Source organism: Crinia signifera, chromosome 5 (assembly GCF_055691185.1).
Source record: "Crinia signifera chromosome 5, ASM5569118v1, whole genome shotgun sequence".
Taxonomy (NCBI): domain Eukaryota; kingdom Metazoa; phylum Chordata; class Amphibia; order Anura; family Myobatrachidae; genus Crinia; species Crinia signifera.
The window spans coordinates 24845243-24867814 of NC_139221.1; the positions used below are offsets into that span (position 1 = coordinate 24845243).

Here is a 22572-nt window from a genome sequence, read left to right on the forward strand (position 1 = left end):
GAACCTGCTGCGCTATATAAGACACTGTAACAGAATCTGCAGCAATATATAAGACGCTGTAACGGAACCTGCTGCGCTATATAAGTCACTGTAACGGAATCTGCTGCGCTATATAAGAACCTGTAACAGAATCTGCTGAGCTATATAGTCACTGTAACGGAATCTGCTGCTATATAAGACGCTGTAACGGAATCTGCTGCGCTATATACAGTAAGACACTGTAACGGAATCTGCTGTGCTATATAAGAACCTGTAACGGAATCTGCTGCGCTATATAAGAACCTGTAACGGAATCTGCTGCGCTATATAAGACACTGTAACGGAATCTGCTGTGCTATATAAGACACTGTAACGGAATCTGCAGCGAAATATAAGACGCTGTAACGGAACCTGCTGCGCTATATAAGACACTGTAACGGAATCTGCTGCGCTATATAAGAACCTGTAACGGAATCTGCTGCGCTATATAAGAACCTGTAACGGAATCTGCTGCGCTATATAAGACACTGTAACGGAATCTGCTGTGCTATATAAGACACTGTAACGGAATCTGCAGCGAAATATAAGACGCTGTAACGGAATCTGCTGCGCTATATAAGACGCTGTAACGGAACCTGCTGCGCTATATAAGTCACTGTAACGGAATCTGCTGAGCTATATAAGAACCTGTAACAGAATATGCTGCGCTATATAAGAACCTGTAACGGAATCTGCTGCACTACATAAGACACTGAAACGGAATCTGTTGCGCTATATAAGAACCTGTAACGGAATCTGCTGTGCTATATAAGACACTGTAACGGAATCTGCTGCGCTATATAAGACGCTGTAACGGAACCTGCTGCGCTATATAAGTCACTGTAACGGAATCTGCTGAGCTATATAAGAACCTGTAACAGAATATGCTGCGCTATATAAGAACCTGTAACGGAATCTGCTGCACTACATAAGACACTGAAACGGAATCTGTTGCGCTATATAAGAACCTGTAACGGAATCTGCTGTGCTATATAAGACACTGTAACAGAATCTGCTGCGCTATATAAGACACTGTAACAGAATCTGCTGCGCTATATAAGACACTGTAAAGGAATCTGCTGCTTTTGATGTCTGTGGGGGCACAATTTTGTTGTCAAGGGCCCCCACCCACTGATCTGCCCCTGGGTCATATATTATGGATGGGTCATGTATATGTGTATTATATTGGTTATCAATATAATTCTTGGCACTGGATGCAGGGAAAACATAAACTTAAAACACACACACTGCACCCCAGGCAGTGCTTACCAATGAGTTGCTGCTGGCAGGTAGTACTAGTGCAATCTTCTTCAGTCTTCTTTATTTTGCTGTGCAAGACGGTCATGGATTGGCAGCTTCCTCCCGCAAAGGTTGCACTTCTAGTAACGTGCGCGGTGACGTCATGACGTTACCATGCACATTTCACATAGACACAGACAGAGCAGAGTGACTGTCTGTCTATCACCTGACTCCACTGAGAAGATAGCCTCAGCTGCCCCGCCTCCTCCCACTCCCAGGCCTGGCGAACAGCTAGTGTCTGGCCTGCCCTGTTAAACAGCCCCGCCTCCTCCCGCCCTCTGACCTCTCTCTAATGTATACTGCCCCACCTCCTGTTTTCCTTTTTTGTTAAAAATATGAAATCTATTCCACATTGATTAAAATAAAAATATCAGTCCAGTCCCGCTGTGTCCCCGATCAGCGGCCGCCGACGCCGCACCCAGTGCCCTGCTACTAAATGCAGCCTCGACTCCTCCTGCCTGCTGTTCTCTGAGTCCCGGAGAATAGCGGGCGGGAGGAGGCAAAGCCACAGACAGTATAAGTGCACTGAGTGCGGCGTCGGCGGCCGCTGCGCTGATCGGGGACACGGAGGGACTGGATTGATATTTTTATTTTATTGATCATTGGCGATGGGCGGCGCAGAGGATCTCCAAGGAGGCGGGGCAATGGACGTCTACGCTGTGTCAGTGAGTAGACTACTAGCGCGCCGGAGGAGACGGGGGCCGGGCCACTATGTCTGATTGCAGTGTCTGCAGCCACTAGCAGCGACAGTCAGACTCTCGGAGCGGATGTTACACAGGGACTTGACTGGGCTGACGCCGCCTACTGCAGTGCTCAGCGTCTGAGGTGAGCTGCCGGCCGCCTGCTTGTAGCGCAGGCTCACCTCTGCTCAGCTGTATATTTATGCTCTGTGCTGCCTAATTCGGCCTCAGTAGCAGCGGCCTCCCGGGAAAGTTCCCGGTAAATAGAATGGCCAATCCGCCCCTGGCTGTAAATATATCTGTTCTCGATTCAAGAAGAATTGCGATCAGACTTTCAGTTCTGACAAAAGAAGCTGCCTTGGACTCAGCTCGTTACTCCCGGTAGCCTATAATTAGATAATGGACTGAGTCTCTTCAACAAGCCATTGTGTACCTTGGTACCCACAGTATGTCTACTTAATTCTAAATGTCAGCGTTTCCTGCTCTGCTGGTTGCCCCCGTGTTTTCCATATTTTTAAAATACAGTAATTTATAAATCGGGGAAAACCCGGAGGAGGAAAACAAACGTGTTTTGTTTTTGTAAGATAAAATTTGGAACTGTAACATACATTTATTATTTAAGGTGCGACTATCAGGATAAGTGAACAATTTCAGATTAGAACACAAAAGCTTTGTTTCTTTTTGTGCATATTTTTTTCTTAGCTGACTTTCTAGAATTCATTATCTCCTTTTTATGTGAGGAGAGAGAGTTGTTTTGAAAGTAAATGGAAAAGAAAGAGTTTAGTGGAACGATCCAAAGACCCTCTGCTAACTACATAATGTGTCACGTGACTGTGGTCTCTATGATCTTTCATTACATTCCTTATGTTTAAATGCTTGCATTATATTAGTAACAATATAGTTTGGAAAATTTTGCAAGTATTTATATTTACATTGCTGTCTGCTGTGCTCGATTTCATGTTTGCCGATATTAGCTGTGATGTTTTTGTTTTTTCTTAATCAGCACAGTATACTGTTCATGATATATGTGATGTCTATGCAATAAATTCCAAATGCAATCTGATCTTGTTTGAATGTTGAACACTTTTATAGTAGACTACAAATCAACACGGACAGCAAATACTCTATTTAAACACTACTTGTGTTGGGATCTTGATAGTATGTAACAGAGAGTCTTCTCGGTCATAAAAAGTCCTTGTATCACAAACAACAGCACTTATAGAGAAAGCAGTCATTTGTGATTTCAATTGTATTTGAAAGTGAATGCCGCCATTGTTAACAATCCGGGTGCATTTTTTTTAATCCCAGGAATCGGGATTGAAAAATGGTCAATCCCAGGATTCCCGGGTTTGGCATCCCTAAAAAAGAAATTATCCCGTCCCCCACATTTACTTACTTGTGGAAGCGGGGCAGGCGGAAGTGGTGCGGCAGGTGGAGGCAGTCGGCGGGTGTGATGCTGGGTGGCGGAGGTGCTTGTGTGCCACTGGGAGTGAGCAGCAAGAGGGTTCCGGAGGCGAAGTGACGCGGCCTTTGCAGCGTGACCTATGAGCATGTCACACTGCGCAGAGCCGCGCACCTGGGTCGGGAACAGCTGGCCAGTGTCTAAACAGGTGCTCAGATGTTGCCCGGCATTAGACTGTGCATGTGCAGTCTAATCCCGAAATCCTGGGATTTAAATCCCAGACATTTTTGGTCCAAATTCCAGGATCCAGCCGATCCCAATCCCGGCATATGTGGCATAGGGTACCGACAGTCGGGATCCCGACACTCATTAGCCTGACGCCGGGATCCCAACTGCCCGGACTCAGACAGCATGGTGAGCGCAACAAAGCCCCTTGTTCTATTCTATCTCTATGGGGGTCGTGGACCCCCACGAGGGAGAATAGCGGTTGGCCTTCGGGCACCCGTCTGTCGGAGTTTTGACAGTCGGAATCCCGATGTCGGGTAAATGACTGTTGGGATCCCGACTGTCGGGACCGCGTCCGGCACCCGCATTGGCCATCCTAGCCGGTTTTATTGCATCCGGATTGTGATGCGTAGTGATAGTACATCCGCCTCAAGTTATAAAGCCCTCCCTAAATATAGCAGAGCTGATAGAAGAGGGTATACACACTATACACATTTTTGTGGAAAAGAAAATATATATATTTGTCTTGTAGAATATTTCAAAGTACCTGGAACAGCTCAGCCGTGTCCTCTGCATATAAGATCTCAGCGATGTGTCAGAGGATCCTCTCTAGCTTGGCTTGTAGGCTGATAATAATCTGAGCCAAACCAAAGTAGCACAATAGAGAGGGGAAGGGGCACGAGCTCTCTGTAGTCACAAAACACAGGGAATATTTGTTGTCATTTTTGGCTTTTACGCCTCTGTTCTTATCTTCAGCAGTTCTTTGAGAATTCATGCTTATTTGTAGTCTATAGTATACAGACACAGGGGTCTATGCACTAAGCCCTGGAGATTGAGAAAGTGAAGAAAGATTAAGGTACTCTTTACCTAGAACGGCGCCCGCGATTGGCATTGCGGGCGTCGGGGGTAAAAAATCGCAGGAATCGCGGCCATCGCATGCACATAAAAACGGGTGCGACGCGATGCCCGCGATTTTCCCATAGGGATCAATGTTAAAAGTGAGATTGGACGCGATTTTAGTGTTAAATGCCTCAATGACCGCGATTTTTACATAGGAAACAATGTTAAATGGGCCACAGAGCCCTAATAGTCCCCCTGAAGTCTTAAATGGCCCCCACAATTTTTAACGCCACCCCACGATCAACGTGAACCCGAAGCGTGGCGAGCGCAGCGAGCCCGCGAGGGGCGGCGGTACGCGTCCTCCGACCTTTTCATACCCCCACTATCCACGTCGGTGTGGAGTTGAGAATAGAATAGTGTGGCGAGCGCAGCGAGCCACTGAGCCCGAAGCATGGCGAGCGCAGCGAGCCCCGCGAGGGGACGCGGATACCTGTGAAGCCCACGAAGGGACGCGTTTACCTGTGAAGGTATCCGCGTCCCCTCGCGGGGCTCGCTGCGCTCGCCACGCTTCGGGCTCGGGTGACTATTTGGGCTCTGTGGCCCATTTAACATTGTTTCCTATGGAAAAATCGCGGCCATTGAGGCATTGAAAACTAAAATCGCGTCCAATCTCACTTTTTACATTGATCCCTATGGGAAATCGCGGCCATCGCATCGCACCCGTTTTTTAGTGCATTCGATGGTCGCTATGGTCACGATGGGCGCCGTTCTAGGTAAAGAGTACCGAGATTAAGTACCGGCCAATCAGCTTATAACTGCCATGTGTTTGACAGGAGATGAGGGTCTCAGAGGAGTCTCAGAGGAGGGGGCGGAGCTAAAATGACACAATCACGTCATTTTAGCCCCGCCCCCTCCACGGAGATCCGTGAATACTGCATTTTGTCATCATGGGGGCGGGGCTTAGTGACACCACACTTAAGCCCCGCCCCCTGAGCGGCTGCTGGAACTCTCCTCTCCGGGCTTCTCCCGGAGAGGAGAATTATAAAGTCGGCATCCCTGCCGTATTACCAAGAGAAGGCGGTAGCTGGAGGAGGAGGGTGGAGTCAGCACTTCAGCTGTTTATGTTAAATTTGTCTTTGGTGGTGCCCCCTATCTTCCAAGTTCCCCGTGCCCTGAGCCATTACTATGAGAAAAGAACAAATGAAATGCTGCCGTGCATCGACTATAATTAAAGAATAAGAAAAGATAAGGTACTTGTGTACTAGCACGGCGCCCACAATATTAGGTCGCACGGGGACATTTACCAAAATGGATTCGTAGAAAAAAGGTGTATTCGTAGGGAGAAATACACCTTTTTTTTACGAATTTGTATTTTCGGGATTTACAATCCCAAAAATACAACAATTCGTAGTCCTAAAGATGGAACATTCGTATTTGTAGTTACAAATACGAATGCCCTACACCATCGATAGGATACGACAGAAATCACCATTCAAAAGAATGGTGGTTTCTGATTTACTAAGCAGCCGTACTGACAATACGGCTGCTTAGTGGTGTGAAACACCCACGCAAATACGACAGGAAAATAGAACACCATTTTCCTGTTCTATTTGCGTTTTTGCCTGCACGGATCAGTCAGATCCGTGCAGGCTACAGTGTAAAAAAATAGAAAAATAAATAAATAAAAAAAAAAACGGCGTGGGGTCCCCCCCACAGCCATAACCAGCACCAGGCTGAAGGAGCCCGGGCCGGTAATTAAAAATCAGGGAGCCCGACAAATAGGGGTTCCCCGATTTTTAACAACCAGCCCCAGGCTCCAGGTCCGGGGCTGGTTCCCAAAATACGGGGGACAAAATGACTAGGGGTCCCCCGTATTTTAAGAACCAGCCCCAGGCAAAACCAGCCAGCGGGTAATGCCACAGCCGGGGGGAGACTTTTTATGCAAGTCCCCCCGGCCAAAGCATTAACCCTACCGACCAGTCAGCCTGGCCAGGGGCCCTGGGGGAGTGGGGACCCCCCCAATAAAGGGGTCCCCCCCCTCCAGGACTTACCTGACCAGGCTGAAGCCTGGTGCTGTCCTCGATGCCCCTGGGCGGTGGGCATCGAGCTGATGGTTTTGTGTAAAAAATAGAATAAAAACCATTGTTTTTTACTGTGGCACTACAAGTGCCAGCAAGCCTCCCCAGCAAGCTGGGACTTGGATAACCACAAGTCCCAGCCTGCTGGGCATTAAAGGGCCCGCTGGGTCTTGTAGTGCCACCGTAAAAAAAATAGTTAAATAAAACACACTGACACCCGTTTTAAATAAAAGTTTAATACACACATTACATACATACTGATACTTACCTTTCTTGATCCCGTAGGTAGCCCTGGTCCTGATGTCCTGTGTCGTCCTCCAGGTCCATGTCGGCTGTCTGCGTCGTCCTCCAGGTCCATGTCGACGGTCCGTGTCGTCCTCCAGGTCCATGGCGGTGTCCGGGTCCGAAGAAATCCATGTTGGAGCTGTGGAAGGAAATCCTACTCACCTGTTCCTGCGCTGAAGAAGTCTTCTCTTGATCCGACGTAGTCCAGGTAATCTTCCTGCTGTCGCCGGTCCCCGCTGTCTCCGCTGTCCGTGCATCGCGCTGAGGAGAGATGCTGAAGTTTCATATTCGGCGCCTCTCCTCAGACTGAATTCTATTGGCCGCCTAGCAGGCCAATCAGGAGCCGACTTTCTCGGCTCCTGATTGGCCTGCTAGGCGGCCAATAGAATTCAGTCTGAGGAGAGGCGCCGAATATGAAACTTCAGCATCTCTCCTCAGCGCGATGCACGGACAGCGGAGACAGCGGGGACCGGCGACAGCAGGAAGATTACCTGGACTACGTCGGATCAAGAGAAGACTTCTTCAGCGCAGGAACAGGTGAGTAGGATTTCCTTCCACAGCTCCAACATGGATTTCTTCGGACCCGGACACCGCCATGGACCTGGAGGACGACACAGACCGTCGACATGGACCTGGAGGACGACGCAGACAGCCGACATGGACCTGGAGGACGACACAGGACATCAGGACCAGGGCTACCTACGGGATCAAGAAAGGTAAGTATCAGTATGTATGTAATGTGTGTATTAAACTTTTATTTAAAACGGGTGTCAGTGTGTTTTATTTAACTATTTTTTTTACGGTGGCACTACAAGACCCAGCGGGCCCTTTAATGCCCAGCAGGCTGGGACTTGTGGTTATCCAAGTCCCAGCTTGCTGGGGAGGCTTGCTGGCACTTGTAGTGCCACAGTAAAAAACAATGGTTTTTATTCTATTTTTTACACAAAACCATCAGCTCGATGCCCACCGCCCAGGGGCATCGAGGACAGCACCAGGCTTCAGCCTGGTCAGGTAAGTCCTGGAGGGGGGGGACCCCTTTATTGGGGGGGTCCCCACTCCCCCAGGGCCCCTGGCCAGGCTGACTGGTCGGTAGGGTTAATGCTTTGGCCGGGGGGACTTGCATAAAAAGTCTCCCCCCGGCTGTGGCATTACCCGCTGGCTGGTTTTGCCTGGGGCTGGTTCTTGAAATACGGGGGACCCCTAGTCATTTTGTCCCCCGTATTTTGGGAACCAGCCCCGGAGCAGGAGCCTGGGGCTGGTTGTTAAAAATCAGGGAACCCCTATTTGTCGGGTTCCCTGATTTTTAATTACCGGCTCCAGGCTCTGTCAGCCTGGTGCTGGTTTCGGCTGTGGGGGGGACCCCACGCCGTTTTTTTTTTTAATTTATTTTTTTTTTCTATTTTTTTTACACCATGCAGCCTGCACGGATCTGACTGATCCGTGCAGACTGCTAGAAATAATTCGTATTAGCAGCCGTATATACGGCCGCTAATACGAATCATTACACCATCGGAGGGTTACAAAGCAGTCGTATATGACTGCTTTGTAACTGATCCTCCGGAACACGACTTTGCATACGACTTAAACAGTCGTATGCAGTCGTAGGGAAAATACCAATACGAAAAACTAGGTTTTTCATATTGGTAAATTTCCCCCATAATCGCATCGCATGCCATCGCATGGCATACACCCGATGCACTGCGATGCGATTTAAAATTGTATAAGCCCCCTATACGATGTTTAATTGTATAAGCACCCTAATGGGGGCTTACAATGTTAAATGCACCCCCCACGCCACCCCCACTATGAACGCCAACCCGAAGTGTGGTGAGCGCGGCGAGCCCGCGAGGGGTGGCGGTACGCGTCCTACGACCTTTTCATACCCCCACTATCTACGTCGGCGTGGAGTTGATTTTATATAGTGTGGCGAGCGCACACTATAGGCTCGCCACGCTTCAGGCTCGGTGGCTCGCTGCGCTCGCCACACTATATAAAATCAACTCCATGCCAATGTGGATAGTGGGGGTATGAAAAAGGTCGTAGGACGCGTACCACCGCCCTTTGCGTGCTCGCTGTGCTCGCCACGCTTCGGGTTGGCGTTGATAGTGCTGGTGGTGTTGGGGGTGCTTTTAACATAATAAGCACCCAACACGTTTAATTAACTTATAGAGGCCACTTTTAACATGGGAAAACCCTTTAGGGTGCTTATACAATTTTAAATCGCATGCCATTGTATATGCGATAGAATGGCATACAATGCAATACAATGCGATGGTATACAATTCAAAATTGTATAACATTGGCTGCCATCGCGTAACATCGCATCGCATACCATCGCAAGTACCAAAGATAATATAAATAGCATCCAGAATACACAGCTGTCTATTTATATGGAAAGGGTCTATAGACATAGGCACAAACTGCATGAAAATGACATGGGCAAGTGAAGCAGTACTGGCAGTTGCCCAGAATTGCACCATACTAGCCTACTCTCCCAGAAGTTACAGAAGACTCCCAGTGTTTTAGGTCGTCCCCTGGAAGTCCCGCGTCCCATCCGCTTCTTAGGGAAGCGGGGATGATAATCATGGGAACCATATTGGCGTATTGAGGAGGTGGGAGTAAATGACACAAAATGCACCATTTTAGCCTCACACCCTCCGAGCGGCCCCGCAAAATGCATCATGCTCCTGTGATTAGGATTTAGAAGATTTCGGTATTAATGAAGTGTACAGTATCAAGCAGGGAAAAGAGTGGAGAAGTGGACCAGGGGCAGGTTGGTTATATTGGGCAATTTTGTGTTGGCCACCTTACCCATTGTTTGCCCTGTGAGACCAGGCCATAAGACCAGGCGCTGGTCCTCAAGGCATATTAAAGGTGGCCATACACACTATAGAATTATCTGGCAGATTATCTCCTAACTGGTTGGTTGCTATGGACAATGCCCCCAACTGCAATAAAACTGCTATCTTAGTAAATTTACTCTTTCGTGTGCCTTGAGGACCAAGGTTGGCAATTCCTGTTGTAGACTGGGGCATGGGTAAAAACTGGACCCGGACAAGACCACGGACCGGGCACTTCAAGCTCCGAAATGCAGAGTTTGATGTCCGGTCCGGCATCCGGGAAGTCCTGTGACAGCTGTCACCAGGAAGAGGAGGTGGGGGAGAATAAAACCTCCCTACTGTATATGGTCTGGGCATGTAGCAAAAACCGGAATGGTCCGGACCACACGGGGAGGTTGTAATCTCCCCTTCCCCATGTCCCTGGTGAAAGCTATCACAGGCATCCCCCTGGACAAGACACCCCCCCAGACGGGACACCCCCCCAGACCGGACACTACAAGCTCTGGAATGTAGAGTTTGATGTCCGGTCCGGTTTTCCAGGATCTTGTCCAGGTCCGATTTTTACTTAGTCCCCGTAGACTGTCCCTGCCAATTAGCAACTGGATGCATCCACTGTGTACAGTATGTGCTGTCATTGCACAGTGGTAAATATATATTTCTGCACTGTTGTCATCGTGATGGGGGTTTACTGTGTCTGCCTTTAACTGAGCTGCTAGAAATGATAAGAGCGATAGAGCCAGAAATCTTTTTTATATATATATTTAATTGTATTTTTCTTTCCGTTTCAGAGTATTAAACGCACAATGACTTCATAGAGGTTTTCATCTCTGTAATTATCCCTTCACTGCGGACTGTAGACTCTCGGGGATTGGAAGGAAATTATATCAATTATTTCTGCCTTCAGACTGTCACACTCGTCCTCTCTGCAACTGGAATCTCTATGACCATAATGACTAACCAAGAAAAATGGGTCAATCTCAGCCCCGCAGAATTTTCTCAACTTCAAAAGTATGCAGAATGTAAGTACCGATGGCTTTGAATATTTTAATCTTCACACTTAATTTCCAGTGAGCAGCCGGCGCGATTAGGAGTGAATGCATTCAGAAGCGAAGTGCTACCTTTGGGACGTATTAATCTGCCGTGTATCTTTTATTGCTATATTGTTATTACAAGGGTCATTTGCCAAGGTCGCCTCCAGACCTAGCTGCGCCGTTAACCTGTTTGCTTGAGCGCGGCGGCATGGTCTCCTGCTTATTTGCCCGCCTGCAATATGGACCAATCATTCTGTTTAGAATTACCCTGGCAACAAGCAATGCTTAACATTCTGTTGTCATAACAGACTTTGGGGCAGATGTATCAAATCTTGTAGAGAGATAAAAGTCGAAACCGAGGGGCTTCTGTCATTTTGCAGGCTGTGCCTGAAACAGGACAGTTAGGAGCTGACTCTGGTTGGTACTTTGGGGGTGATTCAGGTTCATTCTCAAAGCACACTTGGTTTGCTCATGGACAAAACCATGTGCACTGCAGGTGGGGCAGAGAGAGTTAGATTTGAGTTATTTTGTTTCTGTGCAGGGTAAATACTGGCTGATTTATTTTTACACTGCAATATAGATATCAGTTTGAAGTACAAACCCCACCCAAATCTAAAACTCTCTGCACAGGTTACATCTGCCCCACCTGCAGTGCACATGGTTTTGTCCATAAGCATACCAAATATGCATTGCGAGTGAACCTGAATGAGGCCCTTTATCGCTCTTCGGGTTATTTCGATGCATCTCTCCCTGTCTCATGTATGCTGTACTTCAGCTCTCTGTATACCACGACTATTTCAGAAATGTAGCTCTTAAATGGTGAGTTTGTGTTACAGAGAAGATCATAAATGAGGACCTTTAAAAGTACGTTAAATGTTTAAAAGGTCAAAGGTGATGGGACCTCATAGATATTGAGATTACAAATGGCAAGAAGGTTATATCAATTCTAATTGGCTGAAAATCGCAGCCAATTATTTCTCCTGAATGACACTAAGGCGCCTATTGGATTATTGAGATTGACCTTTTGCTTTAACATCATTCTGACTAAAATAAACACGCGGACCACAACTGCATAAGTTTAAAGGTCAACAGTATTTATTGTTGGTATGACCCTATTGAAAGGGATGGCCAGGAGAGCGCTTGGAGACCAGCTAAGTCTCAAACGTTACCAATGGCAGCGACTACAACGCCCCAACTTGTAACCAGGGCGATTAACCGCCCCCATTGAATTCAACACACAGCCCGCACTGTGCGGTCTTACAAATCCTCCTATTGCATGGTGAGGACAGTTCAAGGAAGTGGCCATCGTCCCCCCTCGGGGGCAGGACTCACCAGCTGTCCTGGCAGAGGGTGGCAATACCGCACAGTGACCTCCTGCACCTCAAACTTGACCGCTGGTCGAGAGCGCCCTCCCGCCAATTATAATTAAATTTTTGCGAAGCCAAATTGAGTGGCGGCCGAAAGGCCAGGTGGTAAACGCAGCAGGAAAGGGAGGGAGGGTGGGACTCAAAGAGGAAGTGGAAGACCCTTATATAACCTGCCTAAGTTACCACCCATTCTGCCCCTGATTGGCTACACCTGACCACTGTGAATTCTGGGGTAAGATACATGTCAACTAACTTTATCAAATAATCACAAAATCCTCAGGCTCTTAAATGCCCTCGTGCCTATGCAGCCCTCGCTTAATCAAAGGCAGGCTGGTATCTATCCAGTTCCAAGTAATATTAATGATATTCCAATACACATAAACACTGTAGTCATGCAACACTGAGAACAGAATGCAGCTTCCAGTGGCGTAACTATAAATGTTGCTCCCCCTGCCAAAAAAAATTGTGCCCCCCCCCCCCCGGAATCCTCTCCAGCGTGTTTACCCAGTGTGTGACGTGATGACGTCACACACATAACGGAGAAGGTGAAGCAGGATAGAGGAAGAGTGACCAGCAGACACTGCTGCTTCCCTTGGCTCCAACGCATCCCAGGCCGCCCCAGCACGTCCATCCGCCCGCCCATCCTCTACACAGTAGCCAATAGCCGGCTCTATGTACAGTCAATTGAATCAGTGGAGGGATTTTTCATCTCTGCCATGGCCGAACCCGCGCTGCTCATCAGTGCTCATCCAGTGGGCAGCGGCAGGCATCAGCATATCAGTGCGTTGAGCGGGTGCCGGTGCCCACACAGACCCCACTGTGGCTTGCTCCCCCAAGTGGCAGCTGGGGCTGCCTTACAGTAGTTACACCACTGGCAGCTTCCAACAATGAGGACAGTGGTACTTAACGTATAAAGATCAAAAGTCAACCTGATTCCATTTATTTACTGTATTATTTATTACCCTGATTCTAGCTGTGTTCATATCGGATGACCTTGATGAGACTGAATGTGTGGGTGAATTCCTGTATATGCCATCTGACGTAGCCTCCATGTGCCGCCTTTTACCGTTCCTGGTAAATCTTATTGCATCACTTCCAGGCGCTAGCATGGAAGCTTACATCTCTTATATATTTGGCTACATCTGTCACTCAAAGTGTGTCTGAAGCTGTAACGCTGGGTGGAGCCTCTGACTCACATGACTGACTCACACGACAGAGAACCAGCCCAGTGAGCCCACAGTGCCAGACAGACACCCTCTGCCTCTCCATGTTACACAGCAAAGACACAGCTACTCACCAGACACACCAGGTGAGCGCCCCACACCTCCATACCTCCCAACATGACCCTCTCCAGGAGGGACAGAATGCTCTGTTTGTGGACTTCCATCTTAATTTATGATTGTCATCACCTGTTTTAAACAGGGTAATTGATAAGAAAGTTGTTTAAGCACAGGTGATGGTAATCCATAAATTAAGAAGAAAGTCCAGAAACAGAGCAATGTGTCCCCCCCCCCCCCCCCCCCATTCACGGCAACCCCACGATTAAATGGCACATGCAAAACAAGATTAATTTTTCACTTTTTCAATGTTTTCATATTCATTCTCATGTGTCGACATGGACACCAATGAAGTGCCACACTTATGTCAACATTTACATGTGTTGACCTTTCTGTGTTGATTTTTTCTTGTGGCGATTCGCGGCACCCCCCGGCGACCCCCCTCCCGCGATTCACAGCACAACCCCCCCTCCAATTCGCGGCGACTCCCGCGATTTGCGGCCCCACCCCGTGACACACCCCCTCCTGCGATTCGTGGCACACCCCGACCCCGCCCCCCACGATTTGTGCCAACCCCCCAGGCCCCCCCTTCCTCGCGGTACCCCCCACCCCCGCGACCCCCCCCCCCGTCATTGCGGCAACCCCCCGCCCCTGCGACCCACCCTCCCACGATTCACTGCAACCCCCCGCGTCCCCCCTCCCACGATTCGCGGCACCCACACACCCCGCGACCCCCCCTCCCGCAATTCACGGCATACACCCACGGCCCCTCCTCCCGTTATTCGCGGACACACCTCACCTCCTCCTTCCCCCCCACCCCCGCTCGCGATTCACGGCAACCCCAGGATTAAATGGCACATGCAAAACACTGACACGGCTATGGTCGACAATGAAAAAGGTTGACATGAGTTTTCGAAGATTTATTTTTCTTTTTTGAATGTTTTCATATTCATTCTCATGTGTCGACATGGACACCAATGAAGTGCCACACTTATGTCAACATTTACATGTGTTGACCTTTCTGTGTTGATTTTTTCTTGTAGCAATTTTTTTACAGTGACAACTATGTGCACGTCAACCTACACATCATCAACCAATTCTTTGTATAATATACAACATCTGTTCTGTTTTACTGTAGGTGTTTTAAGTCAGATCTTTTACTGCTACTATTACTGTTTATGTAAATGCATTCTGAATGACAGCAACATCCTACCATCCTTCCTCAAGAATATATAACCATCTAGGTGATTTATCGCGCCCCGTGCCCCCCCCTCCCGCAATTCACGGACCCCCCGCGCACCCCCCCCCACGATTCACGCCCCCTCCCACGCAATTCACGCCCCCTCCCACGCTTTGCGGACCTCCGCCCTCTCCCGTGATTCGCGGACACCTGCGCCCCCTCCCTCCCTTGATTCACGGCACCCCCCACGCCCCTCCCACAATTCATGGCACCCCTAAGCCCTCTTTAGTCCCCCGTATACTCACACACCCCTATCACTACCCAGCTTCCTGCTCTCCTGAACCGTAACTTCCACCACTGGGGAGTCACTGACGCTGTTTTGGCCACATGCCCCTATCATGCCTCATAGCCCAGCCTCCTGCTCTCATGTACCCTAACTCCCACCCAGTAGGAGGAGACACTGACTCAGGGCCACCATCCTGTACTCCTGTACTGCCACACTGGACCCTCACCCACTGGCAGAAGCTGCACAGTATCTCCCACCCTCCTCTTTAGTCCCCCTTATGTCCACACACCCCTATCACTACCCAGCCTCCTGTTTTCCTGTGTCGTGACCTCCACCAGTGGGGAGCCGCTGACTCAAAAACACCCTACTATACTATTGCACACACACCTAAACAACATGCACACACAGCCCCCCCCCCCACACCCACAAATGTCACTGTACCATCCACACTATCAATGTACATCTTACTCTGTAACCGCTTTTTAATTAAACAAAACAATACACACCCCCTTCCACATCATATGCTCTCTATTTAACACATTTCACCTATAACTCAAGTTGCAATACAGGCCATCTTTCATACAATTCCAACCATCTTTATCATATACAAATGTTCACAAATTAAGGGGGCGCAGCCCCTTACGACGGTGTGAAGAGCGCCCGTAGGGCGCGATGAATCACCTAGTATAGATGTAAGTAGTTAGAGACTCTTAAGGTGCCCATACACTAGAGAGATTTTGGCTTTTTCTTTTTACATCCGATTCCGACAGATCGGGAAGAGAAATGGTATAAAAAGTGTAAAATTCACATGTGTTTGACATCAGGTCCGATGTGATGCGAGGTCCCGTGAGCATCGGGTCGGAGCCTGAAGATCGGAAGGGCTGTACTATAGATATGTCAGATCTCCAAGCCTCCGGCAGGCTTGGCTGGGATCGCATACAATACATCATATGCAATAGTAATGCATATGGTGTATAGTATGCAGTGTATAGTATGGCAGTTAGAGAAGCTCGTGTACAGGTGTATGGCAGTTAGAGAAGATCGTGTACAGGTATATGGCAGTTAGAGAAGATCGTGTACAGGTGTATGGCAGTTAAAGAAGATCGTGTACAGGTGTATGGCAGTTAGAGAAGATCGTGTACAGGTGTATGGCAGTTAGAGAAGATTGTGTACAGGTGTTTGGCAGTTAGAGAAGATCGTGTACAGGTGTATGGCAGTTAGAGAAGATCGTGTACAGGTATATGGCAGTTAGAGAAGATCGTGTACGGCAGTTAGAGAAGATCGTGTACAGGTGTATGGCAGTTAGAGAAGATCGTGTACAGGTGTATGGCAGTTAGAGAAGATCGTGTTCAGGTGTATGGCAGTTAGAGAAGATCGTGTAAAGGTGTATGGCAGTTAGAGAAGATCGTGTACAGGTGTATGGCAGTTAGAGAAGATCGTGTACAGGTGTATGGCAGTTAGAGAAAATTGTGTACAGGTGTATGGCAGTTAGAGAAGATCGTGTACAGGTGTAGGGCAGTTAGAGAAGATCGTGTACAGGTGTATGGCAGTTAGAGAAGATCGTGTACAGGTGTATGGCAGTTAGAGAAGATCGTGTACAGGTGTGTGGCAGTTAAAGAAGATTGTATACAGGTGTATGGCAGTTAGAGAAGATCGTGTACAGGTGTATGGCAGTTAGAGAAGCTTACATAAAGGTTTATGGCAGTTAGAGAAGCTTGTATACAGGTGTATGGCAGTAAGACAAGCTTGCATATATGTGTATGGCAGTTAGAGAAGATCGTGCACAGGTGTATGGCAGTTAGAGAAGATCGTGTACAGGTATATGGCAGTTAGAGAAGATCGTGCACAGGTGTATGGCAGTTAGAGAAGATCGTGTACAGGTGTATGGCAGTTAGAGAAGATCGTGCACAGGTGTATGGCAGTTAGAGAAGATCGTGTACAGGTGTATGGCAGTTAGAGAAGATTGTGTACAGGTGTGTGACAGTTAGAGAAGCTCGTGTACAGGTGTATGGCAGTTACAGAAGATCGTGTACAGGTGTAGAGAAGATTGTGTAAAGGTGTGTGGCAGGTAGAGAAGATTGTGTACAGATGTGTGGCAGTTAGAGAAGATCGTGTACAGGTGTATGGCAGTTAGAGAAGATCGTGTACAGGTGTATGGCAGTTAGAGAAGATCGTGTAAAGGTGTATGGCAGTTAGAGAAGATCGTGTACAGGTGTATGGCCTGCGTTTTTTCTGACACCCTCAGAAAATGAACGGTTACCACCCCCAAACGCAGGCTTCCTGTAAGCCAAACTCTGGCCATTTTTTTTATTTAATCCATACACATTGTCAGTTGCTATTCATCCGCGTGCATGCAAGTTGCATAAGGTACTGCGCAGTCATTTAATAAGCGCTTAATTTGGTAATTCGCTTGATCAAGCAGTCAAATCTGAATCAGTACCATCGTGCATACAGACTAAAGTATATGCACAAAAATATCGTTAACAATATCGCTAACACGCATATAGTTTAGAAAAAAAATCACCTAATGTATACCCAGTTTAAGATTCGCATAGTGCTGTGTTTCTCAACCCAGGTTATGTTATCGAAACCACCCAGCAGATTCACAGGTGAATGATGAAATTCATAGGCGATCCGACCTAATTGACCTCACTTAGGAATGAGTATGGTGCCACCACGACAGAGAAGTCAAAGTTCAAGGCTTTATTACAGTATGTGCATAGTTTAAGTATCACAACCGCAGATGATATATACCTCAGTAATCGGCAGATGGTAATCACAGTATATAAATGCAGTAAGAGTTTCTCAGATACAGTGGTGGTTCTTACCTATGGGCTGCAGGACTGCAGCCTCCCACCCGGTAATACCCGCCACTGTGACAAGTCTCTGAGACTGCACTGACTTCACCGTGACTTTCTATTGGATGTCCGACCTGCCAGTCACCTAAGGCAGTCCCACTGGGAGATGTTCCCTCCCTCCAAGATGCCTCTATGGGCTGCTTCTGCTGCAGCCCATAGAATCAGGGATATGCAATGCACAGTATTGATGCCGATACTGCGCATTGTATTGTATTCTATACTGTGCCAGTCCCGGCGCCGGTGCAGTATACAGGTGCCGGGACCGTGATTTAGCTTCTATTGGCTGCAACCTATAGAAGCTTGGGGCCAGCACATGCACAGTACTGAGGACAATACGGCACATGCTCTGGTCCTATCACCGTGGCGGGGATCAGGGGCGGGGACCAGCAGCAGCCCCCCTCTGACACAAAGGTAGGAGCCGCCGCTGGTGGTAAATGATAAATGTTGTTAGGTGTTGAAAGGCATTAATATGGTACAGTCTTCTAAGACAGAGAGATGGTACGTCCATAGCTAACCACTGCTAGTGAAGATACAATATGAACTGATTTGGAGGTCATACACCATACCCTCCAACATGACCCATTCCATTAGGCACAAAATGCTCTGTTCCTGGACTTCTCTGCCAGTGGCAGTTATAGAGGTTGGACTCCAGCACAGTCCAAAATTCAAAGAGGGGTGTCACATCAACTGCCAGTGAGTCCAGGTCCGTGATTTATGAGGTGGTAGTAGGTGTGGTGCCACTTTTTGAATATTGGACTGTGCTGCAGCCCCAACTCTGCAACTGCCACTGGCTGGGAAGTCCAGAAACAGATCATTTTGTACCTAATGGAATGGGTCATGTTGGAGGGTATGATACACTGGAAGTGTGGATACGATGTCAGAGCACCGAGGTAGGTCGAGAGATAAATGGAATGCCAAGAATACTGGCACAGATGAGATGAACTTGAAGATGTCACACCGATTGCAGATAGGAACCAATGGTAACAGAGGACCATGTTGGCACACCAATGGTAGCGGAGGTCAATGTTGGCACACCGATGGTAGCAGAGGTCGATGTTGGCACACCGATGGTCAGGAACAATGTTGGCACATCAATGGAGTCAGGATGCACTATCTTTAGCAGGTCTCTTTAAGTAGAGCAAAGTCTCAGGAGCTGGAATCTGGAACAAAGCAGAACAACCACAGAATGCAGACACATCCAGCACTGGGTTAGACAAACAAAGCACTGACCATTCTGGAAGTACCCAGACAGGAACTTATACCTGCTGGGAAGCAGGGATTGGCTAGACAATTGTAAAATATACTGTGTGCAGCAGATTGGCTGTGGAAAGCCATGTGACTCCAAACATGGCTGCAACCATGTTTAGATCTGGAGGGAAATGTTGTTTGGAAACAGCATGCTGAGGCCTAAAGCAATGGCTGTGGATACTGAGGCCTAAAGCAATGGCTGTGGATACTGAGGCCAAGGAGTGCAGGACACACAATCTGACAGAACAGAGGGGTTATCCTGAGTATTCGCTTCGCTTGTAGCTCCGAGATTAATGAGCATTGTAACCCCAAGACTAATAGTTTAATAGGAAATCTATTTGCTCAATTAAAACCTGCTAAAAAGTGCTTTCAATTCAATTCAAATCAAATAAAATCAAATCTAACCGTATTGTGGACATTTTACAGTCACTTAAATCCAAAGTCATTAATGGTTGCTGATAGACTGTGGTTTTAAGGAGGCTGTCTGCACCAGGGCGGATGTGTGACCCCCATATGGCAGAATTAAGGAACTTAAGAAACTAATTAGTATATTGGGTGAATCGTGATAAGCGAAAGCATTTCGAATAAGGTTGTTGTGTGATCCTGAACTGGCCTTGGACAGAGAATTGTCCCTAGTGTTTCCATGGAAACAGCAGCCAGGGAGACAGTTAGTAAAGCACTTGGTGCTATCTCATGTAGCACGGAGCGAGTGAGCCACACCGGTATCACCACTGCTCGATATGGGAAATCAGGAAACATCAGTGTGGAGATTGCAAGACAATACAGTTTTTGCTAGTTTTTCTCCTGGCAAAAATCGACGATATCTAAAGAGGGAGGGACCCAGTGGCTATTTATCATGGGTGTAGTGTGCCCATTGCACACGTGCCACTGAGTCCCAGTCGTGAATACACTCTGCACCCATTTTTTTTTATATACTTCGTCCCATGCGTCTGTGGTTATATTGGACGTATGCACTAGGGTGGCCAATCCCGGGATTGGGATCGGTCGGATCCCGGGATTTGGCCCCAAAAAGTCTGGGAGTATCCAATCCCGGGATTTTGGGATTAAACTGCATGCTGTTCCCGACCCTGGCGTGCGGCCTGCGCAGCGTGACAGTAAGAGGTCACTCTGTGCAGGCCACACCGCCCACTCTGCTGCCATCCTGTTCCTACGCCCGCCCCTTCTCCTTCCAGAGGCGTAGCGAGCCCGGAGCCGGCGGAGCACACGCTCCGGGCGCAGGAAGCTAGCCTGGCGCCGGAGCTGTGCCGGCACCGCCAGCTCGCTCGCCCGCCCCGCCGTTGCCCTGCCCGCTCCCCCGCGAGAGACATGCTGCTGCGGCGGCTATGTAAAATTGTAACAACACGTCTCCCGCACGCTGGACCGCTAGCCAATGGGCGCTTGCGGTCCGAAAGCCAATCAACTGGTGGCTGCTGGACCGCGAGCGCCTATTGGCTAGCGGTCCAGCGGGAGATATGAATTTTACATAGCAGCACAGCGCGTCTCTCTCCCGGACCAAGAGGAGGGAGGGGAGGGAGGGGTGGAAGCGACGCAGCGCAGCACAGCAGGGGGAGGGGTGAGGTAAGGTGCACCCTCCCACCCTGCTGCATCCACCCTGCATCACCCGCGCACCCACCCACCCTGCTGCACAAACCCACCCACCCTGCTGCAACCAAACACCCACCCACCCAGCTGCACAAACCCACCCTGCTGCACAAACCCACCCACCCTGCTGCAAGCAGCCACCCCCCACCCTGCTGCACAAACCCACCCACCCACCTGCACAAACCCACCCACCCTGCTGCAAGCACCCACCCAGCTGCACAACCCCACCCACCCTGCTGCAAGCAGCCACCCACCCACCCTGCTGCACAAAATCACCCACCCACCCACCTGCACAAACCCACCCACGCTGCTGCAACCACCCACCCAGCTGCACAACCCCACACTGCTGTACAAACTCACCCACCCAGCTGCAACTAGCCACCCTCCCACCCTGCTGCACAAACCCACCTACCCTGCTGCAAGCACACACCCACCCACCCTGCTGCACCCACCCACCAACCGTCCCACCCTGCTGCACCCACCCACCCTGTGGCACCAACCCACCCTGCTGCACTAACCCACCCACCCTGCTGCAAGCACACACCCACCCACCCTGCTGCACCCACCAACCATCCCGCCCTGCTGCACCCACTAACCCTGCGGCACCAACCAACCCTCCCAGCCTGCTGCACCCACCGACCCTACCACCCTGCTGCACCCATCCTCCCACCTTGCTGCACAGCGGCCGCGAGCAAATTCAGTCCCCCTTGGCATCGAGCATGAAGCCCCTTGGCATTGAGCATGAAGCCCCTGGCATTGAGCATCTAGGTAAGTGGCACTGCAGTGTTATATAGTATGTAATGGGCATTGCGGAGTGTTATATAGTATGTCATGGGCATTGTGGAGTGTTATATAGTATGTCATGGGCATTGCGGAGTGTTATATAGTATGTCATGGGCATTGCGGAGTGTTATATAGTATGTCATGGGCATTGCGGAGTGTTATCTAGTATGTCATGAGCATTGCGGTGTGTTATATAGTATGTCATGGGCATTGCGGAGTGTTATATAGTATGCCATGGGCATTGCGGAGTGTTATATAGTATGTCATGGGCATTACGGAGTGTTATATAGTATGTAATGGGCATTACGGTGTGTTATATAGTATGTCATGGGCATTGCGGAGTGTTATATAGTATGTCATGGGCATTGTGGAGTGTTATATAGTATGTCATGAGCATTGCGGTGTGTTATATAGTATGCCATGGGCATTGCGGAGTGTTATATAGTATGCCATGGGCATTGCGGAGTGTTATATAGTATGTCATGGGCATTGTGGAGTGTTATATAGTATGTAATGGGCATTACGGTGTGTTATATAGTATGTAATGGGCATTGCGCTGTGTTATATAGTATGTCATGGGCATTGCGGAGTGTTATATAGTATGTCATGGGCATTGCGGTGTGTTATATAGTATGTAATGGGCATTGCGGAGTGTTATATAGTATGTCACGGGCATTGCAGTGTGTTATATAGTATGTAATGGGCATTGCGGAGTGTTACATAGTATGTCATGGGCATTGCGGTGTGTTATATAGTATGTCATGGGCATTGCGGAGTGTTATATAGTATATCATGGGCATTGCGGAGTGTTATATGGTATGTCATGGGCATTGCGGTGTGTTATATAGTATGTAATGGGCATTGCGGTGTGTTATATAGTATGTAATGGGCATTACGGTGTGTTATATAGTATGTAATGGGCATTGCGGAGTGTTATATAGTATGTAATGGGCATTACGGTGTGTTATATAGTATGTAATGGGCATTACGGTGTGTTATATAGTATGTAATGGGCATTACGGTGTTATATAGTATGTCATGGGCATTGCGGAGTGTTATATAGTATGTAATGGGCATTACGGTGTGTTATATAGTCTGTAATGGGCATTACAGTGTGTTATATAGTATGTTATGGGGATTACGGTGTTATATAGTATGTCATGGGCATTGCGGTGTGTTATATAGTATGTAATGGGCATTACGGTGTGTTATATAGGGATTCAGTATTGAATCCCGGCGGTCTGGATCCCGGCGTTCAGAATCCCGACGCCGG

At 48.5% G+C, this 22572-nt stretch overlaps 1 protein-coding gene across 5 annotated transcripts in view; it reads left to right on the plus strand.

The window, feature by feature from the left end:
• Positions 1-22572, plus strand: part of DGKB (diacylglycerol kinase beta) — a 438667-nt gene that overhangs the window by 59582 nt on the left and 356513 nt on the right. For 3 of the 5 annotated variants that reach the window (XM_083186797.1, XM_083186798.1, XM_083186799.1), the window contains exon 2: positions 10456-10686. In XM_083186797.1, the coding sequence (XP_083042923.1) occupies positions 10608-10686 (79 nt within the window). In that variant the 5' untranslated portion in view covers positions 10456-10607. Of the gene's footprint in view, positions 1-1855; positions 1983-2007; positions 2143-10455; positions 10687-22572 lie in introns of those variants that run through there. The other 2 variants (XM_083186800.1, XM_083186801.1) reach the window with 2 other exon arrangements.